Below are 14,765 nucleotides of genomic sequence, written 5' to 3' on the forward strand. Positions count from 1 at the left end.
CTCACCCTCTCTCTAACCAGAGTTGAATACTTGTTGGCATGAAGGATTTTCTTCTGTCAAAAGGTGGCTTCGTAGGTGTGTTACTGTCTTTATGAGTGGTGTAAGCTGGACTATAATTCTGGGGGTGGTGGGATTGTATATTACCTTTCTCAATCCTAGGAAATTTGGAGGTTTGGTTCATGGGTGGAGTTGTTTTGGGGTTGTACCTTTGCAACTCTCACAAACAAGGCTAATATTGGCCATTTTTTGGATTCCTTTTTCTGGCATGCCCAACCACCATAACATGCCAGCAGGCTCAGGTCCGAAGAGGGGCTGCTTATTATCAAGAGCTAGCCCATAGATGCCACACTCATATGCATCATGTATCAGTAGCTTGCTCTAGTGAAAGTTCAAGAAGGACTCTTTTAATCTAAGGGAGAAGCATCCTCTCATAGGACTGCTCTCTCAAACATGAAGTTGTTGATTGAATGGACTGCTTGGACACACAAGGGGAATGCTCAATCAATACATGTAGACTATATACTTATATTGGAATTTGGTAGATGGAATTTTTATTGTGTTGGACGCTCTTGGACTGGAACAAGAAATGTATGGATATCATGCACTCTCTTGAACACTTGCACAAGCATCAGAGGCATATGGACAAGAGAATGGAAAGGATTTAAATTCCTCCAAGAGTTGGTGGAACTCCAAAGAGCTGAAATGCACCCATTCATATGCCAACAGTAGATACAAATCCTTCGGTTTAGATATGTTATGATATTGGAGATAGATTTCATATTTTTTTTAGTTAACTTTGTAAATGGCTATTTAGGCCAATTTCTCTATCCTGATTCCTAGTCATTTTCTTTTTGGCTATGTAAAAATTGATGTATCTCTCTCATCTTTATGGAGAATGTACTTTTATTCTCCCCCATAAGAGCTAACTTGAGGATATATGCTACACCGTGTAAATTTTAGTTTCTAATGATAATAGTATTCACCCAAAAAAGATCAATCTTTTTATTGTTTTTTTGCAAAAATAATTATTCATTGTAAAAAGATTTGTCTAAAAAAATTATTTATTAATAACATCATTAGTTTCTTAACCTTTAAATATCCCTTGTCATATGATGCACAATCTAAAAAAATCAACATACATATTATAAACGAAAAATATATATATAAAAAATAAAAATTATTCAACTATTTTTCCAACTACCAAAAAAATACAATTTATTTGGAAAAATGACAATTTATTTTAAAAAATAAATTAGAAATTAATTATACCAAAAATTCTCAATACTAACTTAACATCATCTCACCCATAATTAACCATGAAACACCTCATAAATCTATCAACAACATCAATTAATGATAAATTATATTTTATATATCAACGAGACCTATCTTATCTATCACACATTTTAATCCCATCTTAATTAACTATGAAACACCTCGTAAATCTATCAACAACATCAATTAATGATAAATTATCTTTTATATATCAACTAGACCTATCTTATCTATCGCACATTTTAATCCCATCTTAATAACTAAATTATTTGATAATAAAATTAACGAAAACATACCCATCGAATCTTATACTCTACATCTTATTTTCAAAATAAAAATATTTTATCAAATATTAATTCTCAATCTTACCCCTCCATCTTTTTCTTTTTCAAAATGAAAAATTCTATTAACATAATAAGTACCAAAACTTACAAGAAACTCCTTTCCGTTGTGTTTACTACCAATACTTGCAAGAAATGTTTGTATATTAGAGAAACTCCTTTCCGTTGTGTTTACTACCAATACTTGCAAGAAATGTTTGTACATTATGTCTAATACCAATATTGACGAGAAGCTTCTTTCCATGATGTCTCCATCGAAATCAATATTGTAACCAATACTTATTTATTAATAAATGGGACAAAAGCCCTTACAGTAAGGTTGTCTCTAGCAGATACAACGCACAACGTCGCTATTATATGAATGGGATAGTACGCTTACAATACAGTCAACTTCTTAAGATATTTGCAACATAATATTTATAACCATATATCCGAGCATATACCATTTAGAACAGACAGGAAAATGACGATTTCGCTTTGTTCGCAGAAAACAATGTTAAAAATTATCAGACGGCATCCTTCCATGAAGAGAAAGGAGGTGTTTCTGAGTTCATCCACGTGAAATCCTGGTGATCATCAGGATATCGATTTCCTGAGAATCCATAATTGGATAATATATTTTCTATTTCCTTCATCTCATCAGGTGTGATCTTCACAGAAAGAGCACCAATATTTTCTTCTAAATTCTTCACTTTGGTGGTTCCAGGAATGGGCGAAATATCATTTCCCTGATGAAAAATCCAAGCAAGTGAAAGTTGACCCGGAGAACATCCCTTGCTGGAAGCTATTTCAGCTATCTTTGCAAAAGTCACCTTATTCTTTTCAAGATTCTCTTCTGTAAGCCTTGGCATTGTCTGTACAAAACATTAATACTTAGTAAAATTGTAAAAAACCTTCGACAAAACAATAAAATGCAGAAATTTATCAATGCATTACTAGTAACTCAATATAATCCTGAGAAAATGAACTCAGTAATTTCGGGGAACGGGTATTAAAATGAAATGTTTCGGATAAATATCAAATAAGATTAAGAATGTTAACTTTAACTTTTAAAGCAATACTTATATTTATAATACAACTTTTTTTATATATCAACATTCTTTTTTAAAATACTAAACTCAAATAAAATATAGATAAACGCAGATATACCTTTCTAGCATCATTATTCGTTAAATTTTCAACTAACTTTGCTCCAGATGAAAGAAAACCTCCCCCTAGAGGGCTGTATGGCACAATTCCAATACCGAGTTCTCTGCCATTAGAATGTTCATATGTTAATTAGCAATTCATAATACAAAGCTAATAACAATATGGAAAATGCCAACTCCAACATCTGATGATACCTGCAAGTGGGAATAATTTCGTCCTCTACATCCCTAGTCCACAAAGACCACTCTAACTGAACTGCTGTTATAGGATGAACAGCATGAGCCCTTCTAATTGTCGATGGGGACGCCTCCGAAAGTCCGATGTACTTTATTTTCCCTTCTTCAACTAATTTCTTCAGCTCTCCAATCTGTCACAGATGGACACAAAAAGCACCACATCAAACAGCTGTATTTAAAAGGACAAGAAAGTTACGGAGAGATCTTGCTTCTCTCATATGGATGTTTTATGGTGGACATTTCGAGCCATTGAGTGTGGTTCATTTCTGTCTGGAAGATGAGATAACTATCTCTGTGTTGAAGATGTAGATGAGTCATACTTGATAGCCAAAAACTTTGACCATAAAAGCTTCAATATGAGGAATTCCTAAATGCTAAAACAGAATTGCATTTTTCACATAAGCCTCCATTCTAAAATCCAGAATCATTCCAGGAGTAAACCTGAAATCCACTCTGAAATCCAGAACCATTCCAGAAGTAAACCAGAGCTATTGCAACAGCACATACCGTAACTTCAATGGGGACTTTAGTGTCAATACGATGTTGGTAATAAAGATCAATGCAATCCACTTCAAGTCGCTTCAAGCTTGCTTCGCAGCAGGCACGGACATATGCAGGGTCTCCTCGAATCTTCAGTTTTCCATCGACAAAACTACCTCCAAACTTTGTGGCTAATTGGACTTTCTCTCTAATTCCTTTAATGGCCTGCAAACCGTTATATTACAGTATATTAGAAATTGCAGATGAAAACTGGTAATAGTAATTATAAGGTGTTTGTTTACTGGTTTGGTTTTGGATATAAAGTGATTAAACATAGCCATGATATAGCCCAAAAAAATAATAACAATTACAAGATAAAAAGAGAACCACATGCATCAACCTTACCTTTCCAACGAGGATTTCGTTGGTGAAAGGGCCATAAACGTCCGAAGTGTCCAGGAAAGTAACACCTCTGGAGACGGCATGTCGGATAAGAGATATCATTTCTTGCTCGGGCTTTGGAGGGCCATAGAACGCCGACATGCCCATGCAACCTAACCCCTGTGCTGATACTTCTAATCCTTGTGACCCCAAACTTAACCTGCCCACTGATGGTAATCCCGCCATTGCTCCGCTCTCTGCGCGGCACTCAATCAATCGATCCGGTAATATAGTACTTCTTCTTCTCGTTGGTCCTCAGCCTGGTAGATGTAGATGGAGGCAGGAGAGTTCATCAATATATAGAGTTGTATATGTGGGGTAATAATAATTCATTTGTAATCAGTCCGTCACGGCGTTCGTCATCTGACAGTGGTCTAAAGTTAAACGGACCAAGTTCAATTCATCACGCCTTTCAATCCATCTGGTGTAAGATCAATTGTTTTTTGCGGACTGAATGCAGGATCAATAGTCATGGGGTTCGTCATCCAGCGAAGCGTGCATGAAGCATCATTAAATCAACATGGGGTTCGTTAGGAAGTCGATTATTTTGCATCATTAAATCAACATGGGGTTAGTTAGGAAGTCGATTATTTATTAATGGGGTTAGTTAGGAAGTCGATTATTTTTGGAGATTGGTAGGTCTAAATTAGTATAATTATATTAGTAAATATGGTTGATATAGGTAGATATTACATTTTCTAATATAATTAGTACAAGGAGATAGACTTATATTAACCACATTAATAATTTTATGTATATTTTTTAAACACCAATTATTTATGATTATTAATAACTATATAAATAATAACAACCATATTCTTATATATTTTTATATGATTATTATACTAATATTATAATAATAATATTAACTCATAATAACTTTAGTAATATTAATTAATAATAATAATAACTCATAATAATATTAGATTATCATTATATTATTATAATAATATAATAATAATCCCGATTGAGATGCGGGCCAATAGCTTGGAGCACATGGGTGTAAGTATGTTGGTTACCCTGGCACTTAATACTGCCGCCCCCACATGCTCGATGTTAGGACCTGCGGTCTGTGCGATGGGCAGGGCGACTCCACCGTGCGAAGGACGTGTGAAATATGAAACGAAACGAACCTTGGACGAGTTTATAAGGCGTTGGGCGAGCGATGGGGGGGCGGTCCCACGAGTTGGGCAGGCTGACCTACCTCATGGGCGAGAGTTCGCATTATGAATGAGTCAGCTGGGTGTTTGGTGTGGGTCAACTGGGTGACACAATCCGCCACCCACCCATATATATTGGAGGGCGTTTGGAGGCAAATGACCATCATTCGATCAACACGAGTTCGAACAAGGAGTTCTGCAGTGCGTGGATGAGCCGGCACGACGGGCGGGACTCGGGTGTAAAACTTGTTCAAGAAAGTTGTTCGAGAAGTCGTTCAAGAAAGTCGTTCGAGAAGTCGTTCGAGAAAGTTGTTCAAGAAAGTCGTTCAAGAAAGTCGTTCAAGAAAGTCGTTCAGGAAACTAGGGCGAGGTCGTTCGGGCAAACTGGGCGAGGTCATCGGGCAACCTGGGCGAGGTTGTTCGGGCGACCTGGGTGAGGTCGTTCGGGCGAGCCGGGTGAAGTTGTGCGGCAACTCGGGTGAACGCGTTTGGGTGGACATGCGGCCAGGCGAGGGTGCGCTGTGCATGCCGAAACGAAGAATCGTGCAGACAGGCGACCGGGTGAGGGCGTGTCGTGCATGATGAAACGGTGGAAACGGTGAAGTGTTGAGATTGTGAACAGAGGTGTGACTCGTGTGGAGGCACCCATGTGTGGTGACTTATTACGACGAGGCGTGTCCAAGTTGGGAAAACAACACGATCGTGCGACGAGGTGAACGAAGGGTTGGTGAGTCGTGCGGCAACCGTGCGGAGGTGCTGACGAGCTGGGCAACCAAGTTTGCTGAAGTTTGAAAATTGGCTAAGTGTAAAGTTGGGGTTTTCCAAGATTTAACTTGTACTTGTAAAAGAAGATTATATATATTGACTCGGGCATACTCATATTGTAGGGAGATGCCCCTTCCTTTATACTGTTGTGCATTTCTCTTGTATAACGTTGTTTATGTGAATGTTATGGGCTTTCACTTGTATAAAGGATAAAAATAATACTTTGTAACGAAAATAAAACTAAGTATGGAATGTTAGGCGTAGTCTACAATCGTAAGTATTGGTGAAAAGAAAACGATTGGTAGTGCCGCACTTGGCTATGAGCGGTTGAAAGACTACGCATTGTATAAGGGCGTGACAGGTGGTATCAGAGCTAGTGCTGGGGAGCTGGTACTGGTGTTGAAGCATTTAAGCTGATACACACATGCACTTTGTGACAGGTGGTATTAGAGCTGGTGAACTGAATCAAGGAGTTGATTCTACGAAGACCGAAGACTTGGCAGGGAGTTCAAGTTTTGCAGGTGACAGGTGGAATATCAGGGTGATTTAGGTGAATGGTGAAACAGGTTTAGCAGAGGTGAAGCTTAGTGCTTGGACAAAACTCAATGACAAGGCATGGCAGGCTTGGAAGAATGCGAAGGGAGGCTCTTGCTTACCTTATACAGGTTGAAGCGGATGAAAGAAGGGAACCCTCAGATTCGAGATAAGCTTGAGGTGTTGAAAAAGAATGTTGAAGACGAACTTCTTCAACTTGGTTGGACAATGGAGCAAGACAAAGTTGTAGATTGTGTTGACAAGGGAAAGGAAGCCGTGATGTTTGAGGATGTTGTAGATGTGACAACAATGGAGGATGAACTTGAGATTGATCAAGTTGGACCAGGATCGTGCAGTTTGCAGACATGGATGGATGAGGATACTCACATGGAGGAACCTCATGATGATGATGTAAGTATTATTGATACTTATGTTTCACTTGAGCATTTGGTAGATGGACTGTATGCAGGGAAGAGCAAAGTCAGTTTTCCTATGGTAGAAGGTACAAAGGCCCGTGACTAGGGAGGAACATGATGATCATTGCGAAGGATTGAGTCATGATTTACCCACATGGAGAATTGGCTAAGTGCCCAGCATGACTCATGGACAGATAGCAGGAGGGCACACACTGGAGGTATGATGATATTTGGGTGGACTTCTCATGGCCGAGACCAAGAGAGAAAGTCTTGGTGGAACCTTTAGTGGGGGAGCTATGATGGAAGGTACTTGTGATGTGATGATGATATGGTTGGGTGACCGAGTTCACTAGATCAAAGATTGCAGACTTGGATGAGGATGACCGATTGTTGTGATGGGTCTACCTGGTTGGACAACATGGGCAACTTAGTCATGGACATCAGGTTGGAGACATGGAGCATGACAGTCTTATGCAGGGACATTGTGCAGTAGCACTTGAAGAGGTGTCATTTATGGGCATCCAATGAGGAGTGCCAAGGCAGGAGTGTTGTGCAGGTGGATTTTCTGGTGTGACATGGAGACTTATTATTTATGAGCTGATGGAGAGGTTGTGCACTTATGTACAACAAGGCCATGGACTTGGATGGAGTTGTGAGCAGACTATGGAGCATTCCTACTACATGGAGAGCTGAGGCATCTTGCAGAGACCTTTGGGCCGAGACTTGTATGCTTGCTGAGATGTTGGTTGGAGATGACTCATGGAGCTCATGATGACATGAGGTTGTGACTTTTGGGGACTTCATAAATGGTGGACTTGGAGGATCTGATGCATTGAGGAGCTGAGGTCAGAGACTTTGATGTAGGATGGGGTGCATACTTTCAAGTACATGTATGGGAATGGCTTGGAAGAGTGACTTGATGTGGAGGATCGATATGAGACACTTTGGAGTGATAGAGTTACGATAATGATGATGCCTTGGTGGCAACACTTGGGCATGGGTTGAGCCGAGACTTAACCATTTGACACATGGGAGCTGATTGATCTATGATCATGGGCAGCACATGTATAGATGAGACGAGTGTATACTTGTTTCTATGGCAGACTTGAGGGATGGCACATTACAGATATGATGGAGGTTGCTTCATGGACCTGGATGTGGATTCTTGATCGAATTGAGGATGTGACAGGATGTTTTGAGAAACAACTGATGGTGGCATGAGGATGTACATTCTCATGGTTTGGGCATGACGGTTCGATTAGCTACCCAACTAGTTCAAACATGGGGCTGCAGCATGTACAAAGATGTGTTAGCATTTGTTGGCGTATCATGGCAGCAGTTCACATGATGATGACACATGATGAGGTCAGCATGGGATGTTGCAGGAAGCATGTAGCTTGAGATGGAAGGGCCAACCTTCCACAATGGGGAGCAACATGTGGAGATTGCGACGAGATGGTCGATGGTCATGGATTGAGATGATGAGGTGTGTCACACGGAAAGAGTCGTTAGTGCGGACACAACCGACCTTCCTAGAAGCCTAAGACTTTCTAATGACAAAAAAGACAAATAAGAGAAATCCTTCCCTAAATATGCTTTTACAATATGAGAAATCAAGTGTTTAGATCCTACCTGTAATCCAACGCTGTTGTAGTAGTCCAGCTTCTTTGATCCGGATGAGCTCCTCCTTCCCTTCGAAACCTGCATTCACTAACAATCAAACGATTAAATAGCACCTGAATATCACATAAAATAAAACATATTTAACATATAGACCAAGGAGTATATGAAACAACTCATAAATAACAAATTTTTGAGAAGAATGGACTAATTTGTATTAAAAGGTAACAAAAGGAACCATTACAACCTGAGCCTTGGTGTTGTGAAAGCTCCTCCCAGGGTCCACAAGAGTTCTCCCTTACTCTGATCAGCTCACCCACCTCCCAATGGAAACAAGTAAAGATGGTAATCTCTCCTCACAAGCTTATACAAGGAAGTCCTAATTCCAACAGCATCTACCCTTAGGAATGTTCAGCTTTCAACCTCCCCTCCCTTTGGCCCAATGCCTGTATTTATAGTGCTCTAGAGGAAGTTATTCAGGTCCACCATCAATGGGATAAGCTCCTCTTTGGATGGGATAGCTCCCCTCTTGATGGGATAAGTTCCTCTTAGGTAGGGACACATGAACCATCTGGAGGCGCTTCATACACGTCAAACAAGCTTCTAGAAGACTCTAGAAATGACCACAAGTAACTTTTTTGGAGTGAAACTTGCACCTTTTGACCTTTACAGGAGTATGCACCCACCCCTTTACATACAGAGTGTACAAGTACGCAGGTACTGTGAACTTGGAGTGCGTACACGCAGGTAAGGCTAAGAGAAACTGCGTACCCAGAGATATATAGATTTTTAATGACTTTCTCTCTTTCTTGGAGTTTGACATGGAGAGCAGAGGCATGAGACTTGCCAAGGAGGATAGTATGACAGTGGATGGAGCCATACTAACTGCAAATAGTCATGGTGACATTTTTTAGTGTAACAGATTGCCCCCTAAAGTGCGAAACCTGTAGTAGATTAGGGTTTTTATGATCTAGGAAGGGTGAAGTACTTTATCATTTCAAGGAGTATCTTGCGGAGGACCCGGTCAGAACCTGCAAATATTCAAAACAAGATACATATATAAGATGATATCATCACTGAGGTAGGCATTCCCATACTCAAATTGAAAACTTTAACTAACAATCTAACTACTGCTCTGATACAAGAATGATTTTGCAGTACATCACAATCATAGACTTTTGTAGACACAGTATGGAGGCAGCCATCTGTTTATGATTAGTCTACTATATAATGAATACAAAACTCCTCGCAGCCTGGATGGTGGAAACTAGATCCAGGGTCTTCATTTCTACTTCCCGAATTGGTACGATTCTATCCATGCGAATAAATGAGTTGATGTCGAGCATGGTAGAAACCACTTGATTACCAGTCAATGATGTAAACCGTTAACAAGTGTGAGAGAGACCACTAGTAATGTCAATGGTTCTCAAAGTACCCAGTACAATCCATGAAATGTGAATGAATGGGTTGATGTCGAACACGTCACGGAATCCTTTGATCGAAAGTCAATGATGTAAACTGTCGTCAAAGACGAGAAACCTGCCATTGATGTATGCAGACTTCAAGGTACTGACGATTTCTAAGTCGTCTTTCTAGATAATGTGCTGATGTCGATAGAAAGCGACCCGTTGCAGGCAAGCCCACAACACGAAATCATTGTTCAAGTTGAAGAAATGTTGCTGTAAGGACTGACTCAGGGATGGTCAAATGGATGACAAGTATTTTGAATATGAATGTTTATTGCAGAGACCTCTTGAACACATAACAACACAACAGATGGCTTGGTGACGTTTGACCCAAAGTTAATACCCGGCTAAAAGATTTTCAATGTGGTTTTATCAACTGTGAGGCAAAGGATTTCCCAACCCAGGTGAATGAAAAATGTCTTGTTCAAGAGCGGTGATAAGGTTCTTCTGTAACAAAGGATAACAAATCGGTTCATTCTTCTCTCTTTTCCCCCACCATTTCTGGCAAGTACCTCTTTATTTTTTACAAGCTTGAGGAGGATAACATATGCTTGATTATAAGCTCATCCTTCGGATGAGTCCAACTTAGTTTTGATTCGAACCCTAAGAAGGAGTGGTCCATTCCTGTTTGTAATCGAACAGGTCCTTTACTGTGAAATTTTAACGAGTCCAGTATAGGAGAAACTCGGCGTTTTTCATTTTTAGAGAGTCTGAAAAAACTTAAGAAGACTCTAGGTTGAACTTTTTCGTAAATTTGTGTCTCCCAAGCCCGAAAAAGTATAAAATAATACCTGAGAGAACCGCTTGATCTTGCGACCAAGGAGTCCTTTCATGATTAATGCCTTTGACCTGAAAAGTAAAAAGCGATCAGAGGCATGTCGTTTTATTTCCAGTATCGAATTTGAAACGACAAAAATCCGGCAATATTTTCGTGTTTTTACGGTCAGAAAAGGGCTGTAAGAGGACCGTCTTTTAATTCCGTTTTAACGAGTGTAAAAGAAACGCTCGGCAATCTTTTCATGTTTTAGGAGTCAGAAAAGCGCTTAAAAGATGACTGTGATGTCTTGGTTCGTGAAAAATGATGATTTTACCCTAAAGTCCTTTTGTCCTGCACAAAAACAACACATTACTCATACTTGTTTAAGATGGGCAAAAATACATTGAAAAATATCCTTTCATGGTGAAAAATAAACAGACTTAGCATTCATTCATCCAAAAAACCTATAAAAATACTTTTTACCATGTCATTTTTACCATTTTACTGTTGAGGTTGAGAAAAGGGCTTTTGACAAGAAACTTCCCATGGACTTTGCGGAGAATCCGATCGTCAGAATAGAGCGTCGTCTCTTTCAGGTATTTCACAACATCCTCCTCTTCAATTTCATCCGTTTAGAATTTCATTTCAAGTTTTCGTTTGATTTTTTGGAGGGTTTAGGGTTTTAGATTCCACCTTTCGGGGGACGCAGGTGCCCCATGGGCGACCTGCGTACCCCAACTTTTTCGTATATGGGAAAAAGGTCGGAGTACACAGCCCACCTTCAGAACAGCTGCATACCGCCGCTTTGTTTTCTGAACGCGGGGTGCGTACTCCGCGCAAAGCGGATTTTCAAACCCCAAACACAAAAATCAACCATCAAATTTTAATTTTATGAATTCTAATTAATATTTTTTGGTGTGTAGACTGCCCACCATGCTAGATTGGCGTGAAAGAGAACACGAAGATGTCGATTTGGCCGCAATAGGTCATCAACCTTCCATTGTTGCTTTAAAGGCATGCGGTCTCTAGAAATACTGAGCCATACCTGGCATGAGGGCCCAGGTGCCATTCTTAGAGTGGCTGGTTGAAAGGTGGAACATTCAGGATCAATGTTTTTACATCGGAGAACACCAGCTCGAGATAGAGTCCTCCGACATATACTTTCTCACTGGCTTGCCTAACAGGGGCGAGCAACTCTCCCTATTCAGGACTAGGCTGGGTGGCCAATCCCTTGCTAGTCTCCGGCTAGAGTGGTGCAACAATCAAAACCAGGATAAGGGGATAGAAATCAAATACATATCCCGACCTGAAATTCTGGTAATTGCCTTTACAGTGACCAGACTTTGCGGTGCTGCCGCTTTGCACATAGCCACTGGTTCCCAAATGCGGATGGCTATAGATTGCTTTCGAGGCACCATTTTCAACTGGTGCGATGCTGTGTTGGCCAATATGAAGGGCCAACTAATCAGGGCAAAGAACGCACAACTGAAGACTTTTGGATACGGGCCTTTAGTTGTGAGCTTTTCCCTAGAGAGAGTTCCAATGCTGATCCCCCAGCATCTTACAGTTCCAGTTGGGGCTCCTCGGGAGCCTAAGTTGATGAGATGGGTTGCGGTAATGGCCCGGGATCCTGATGAGGGAGCAGCAGTTGTTCGATTTCCTGATGGTTACTTTCACTGGCTGGAGGGCCAGGTCTTTGCGATTCAGGATTTTCCTTATGCCGGAATGGATTTTCGCAATGATCCGGACATGGTTCTTCCACAGGGAGAACAATGGGATGACAAAGGTATTTCATTTTTCACAAGTTTTTTAGATTATCTATATTTTTTTTGTTTTTTATATATCGTCTCAAAACTGATAGCACAAATTTTCAAAATGCAGATGTAGCTCCACGACGTCCGGCCAATCTCCGGGCTTTTGAGAGAAGAGTACCAGCTGTACCAGCACCGACCCCACAGGATGCGACCGCAGAGACCTTAACCGAGCTGGAACAGGATCTAGAGCGTCTCACGGCGGGTATACCAGAGACCACTATAGATGACATTCCTATCCGACTTCAGCGCTATGTGGTCGCAGTCCCGGGACCTTTCAGGAGGTTCCTATGTAGGGTAGCGCGGGCAGTGGTCTCGTATAGAGAGCACCACCAGTGATTGGCTAGTCACTTTTGTAGACACATGCGACATTTTTGGTTTTTTGTACTTATCATTTTTTCCGATCATAAGGTGTTTTTCAACCTATGATAGAAGACGATGTATATTTTTGACACACTCCTATATATATATATATCATTATTACCGGCTTATTTTGTTAAACATGTGTGATGAAATGTTTATAAATTTACATTTATGATTGTTACAAATGTCTATTTAACATTCGAGACGCCATTGCATCTGCTAATGTATTTAAAGACCTTGGAATATGCTGATATTAAATGTAATCAAATTCACGTTCCAAGAGACGCACCCTCAAAAACAATCTTAATAACGCTGGATTTCTAATGGCGTAGACTCTATTAAGCTGTAATACAATGAGTTCAGAATCTAACCTCACTATCAAACTGCGAATCCCAAATGAAATAGATTCAGATAATAGTTCAATCACTGCACTGTATTCTGCAATGTTGTTTGTTGTTTGACCGAGGCTCACCCCATGCATAGAAACTAACTCGTCAGAGGGCGAATAGATAACCTAAGCTGCGGAAGAGATATTCCGTGTACTACGACAAGCACCATCAGTAAATCCAATGTACGTTTGGAGAGGCGTCGACATCTGCAATATCAAGAGTAAAACCAAGATAAGCCAGAATAATGACGAAAAACACACTCTCTACACTAAGCACACAGTCTAAACTAAACACACATACCAGTTAGAAAGAAAAAGTAACCTAACTAAAACTAACTGAATCTCCATACCCACCATTTAAGCATAATACCTCTTTAGGTAAAGTCCATTTCTGGGCTTACCCAAAGAGTCCCCATCAAAATCTACCAGCTCATAGGCCCCTTTTGCTAGCTTTCGCTTGACAATGTAGGGCCCATGCCACATGGGAACGAATTTTCTAGTACGTAATTTATCGTTAGCTTGATCATATAATAGCACTAGGTCTCCTTCTGAAAAATTACGAGGGGTCACGTTACGATCATACTGAGCTTTCATCCTTTTTGCATGAGTCTCGATTGCCAAAGCAGCGTCACGTCGAGTCTCATCTAATTTAGCTAAGTATAACAGACGCTTCTCCTCTTCGGAAGTAGCTGGAAGTAATTCGATAGCCATTTGAAGTGATGGGATTTCGCATTCAATGGGCAACACTGCTTCCAAACCATAAACTAGTTGGAAAGGAGTGAACCCTGTTGATGTTTTTACTGAGGTTCGGTATGCCCAAAGTGCTGAAAATAACATGTTATGCCAATTCGACCGATGAATACCAATGATTCGTCGGATCATGATAACTAGAACTTTGTTGATGGATTCAACCAAACCATTTGCTTGAGGATAATAAGGAGTAGAACTATCATGACGTAAACCAAGCTGGCTTGTAAGTTCTGTCATCATAATGTTTCGAAAATGGCGCCCATGGTCAGTGATTATCGCTTGTGGGACACCAAACCTAGCAATAATATGATTGAATACGAAAATCGCTGTTGTCTTGCCGCTTGCCTCGAATGTAGGCATCGCCTCGGCCCACTTAGTAAAATAATCAACCGCAAGGATGATATATGCATGCCCCCCGGCCGAGTGAGGGTTACATGTAATAAAATCGATACCCCATTTAGCAAAAGGACCAACAGCAATTATAGGGTGGAGAGGAGCAGGTGGTGCGCGCATCTTGCGATCAAACACTTGACAGTTGTGGCATTTCCGGACCACAATGATACAATCTTTAAACATGGACGGCCAGAAGTAGCCAGCACGCAACACCTTCTGAGTTGTGGCATACCCAGAAATATGACCGCCACATGCTCTAGAAGGAAAGTCATTCAGAACCCTTTCTGCCTCTTCGTGAGTTAAGCAACGACGAAAAACTAAGTCACGACGATAAAGATTGTCTCCAATAATTCTGTACTGTTGGGACTGGAATCGAATTTTCCGGCGTTCCGACTTTGAAGCTTCGGGCCGAAAGGATTG

At 40.5% G+C, this 14,765-nt stretch overlaps 1 protein-coding gene across 1 annotated transcript; it reads right to left on the reverse strand.

Annotated features, from left to right (window-relative positions):
* Positions 1-1,889: 1,889 nt before the first annotated feature.
* On the reverse strand, positions 1,890-4,202 carry LOC149212522 (putative aldo-keto reductase 2). The gene is made up of 5 exons (XM_089391869.1): positions 3,887-4,202; positions 3,509-3,706; positions 2,960-3,132; positions 2,766-2,868; positions 1,890-2,470 (listed from the first exon to the last, which is right to left on the reverse strand). Exons 1-5 carry the CDS (start codon positions 4,106-4,108, stop codon positions 2,123-2,125), a joined length of 1,044 nt encoding a protein of 347 aa, XP_089247995.1. The 5' UTR covers positions 4,109-4,202; the 3' UTR covers positions 1,890-2,122.
* Positions 4,203-14,765: the final 10,563 nt, after the last annotated feature.

Source organism: Pinus tabuliformis, chromosome 1_1 (assembly GCF_031772625.1).
Source record: "Pinus tabuliformis cultivar Carrire ecotype Pingquan chromosome 1_1, CPIR1, whole genome shotgun sequence".
Lineage (NCBI taxonomy): Eukaryota > Viridiplantae > Streptophyta > Pinopsida > Pinales > Pinaceae > Pinus > Pinus tabuliformis.

Coding starts and splice junctions, on each gene's coding strand:
- LOC149212522 (XM_089391869.1), bottom strand. CDS start 4,108: ATGGCGGGATTACCATCAGTGGGCAGGTTAAGTTTGGGGTCACAAGGA. Junction 3,707..3,886: donor ACGAAATCCTCGTTGGAAAG/GTAAGGTTGATG, acceptor AACGGTTTGCAG/GCCATTAAAGGAATTAGAGA. Junction 3,133..3,508: donor AAGTCCCCATTGAAGTTACG/GTATGTGCTGTT, acceptor CATCTGTGACAG/ATTGGAGAGCTGAAGAAATT.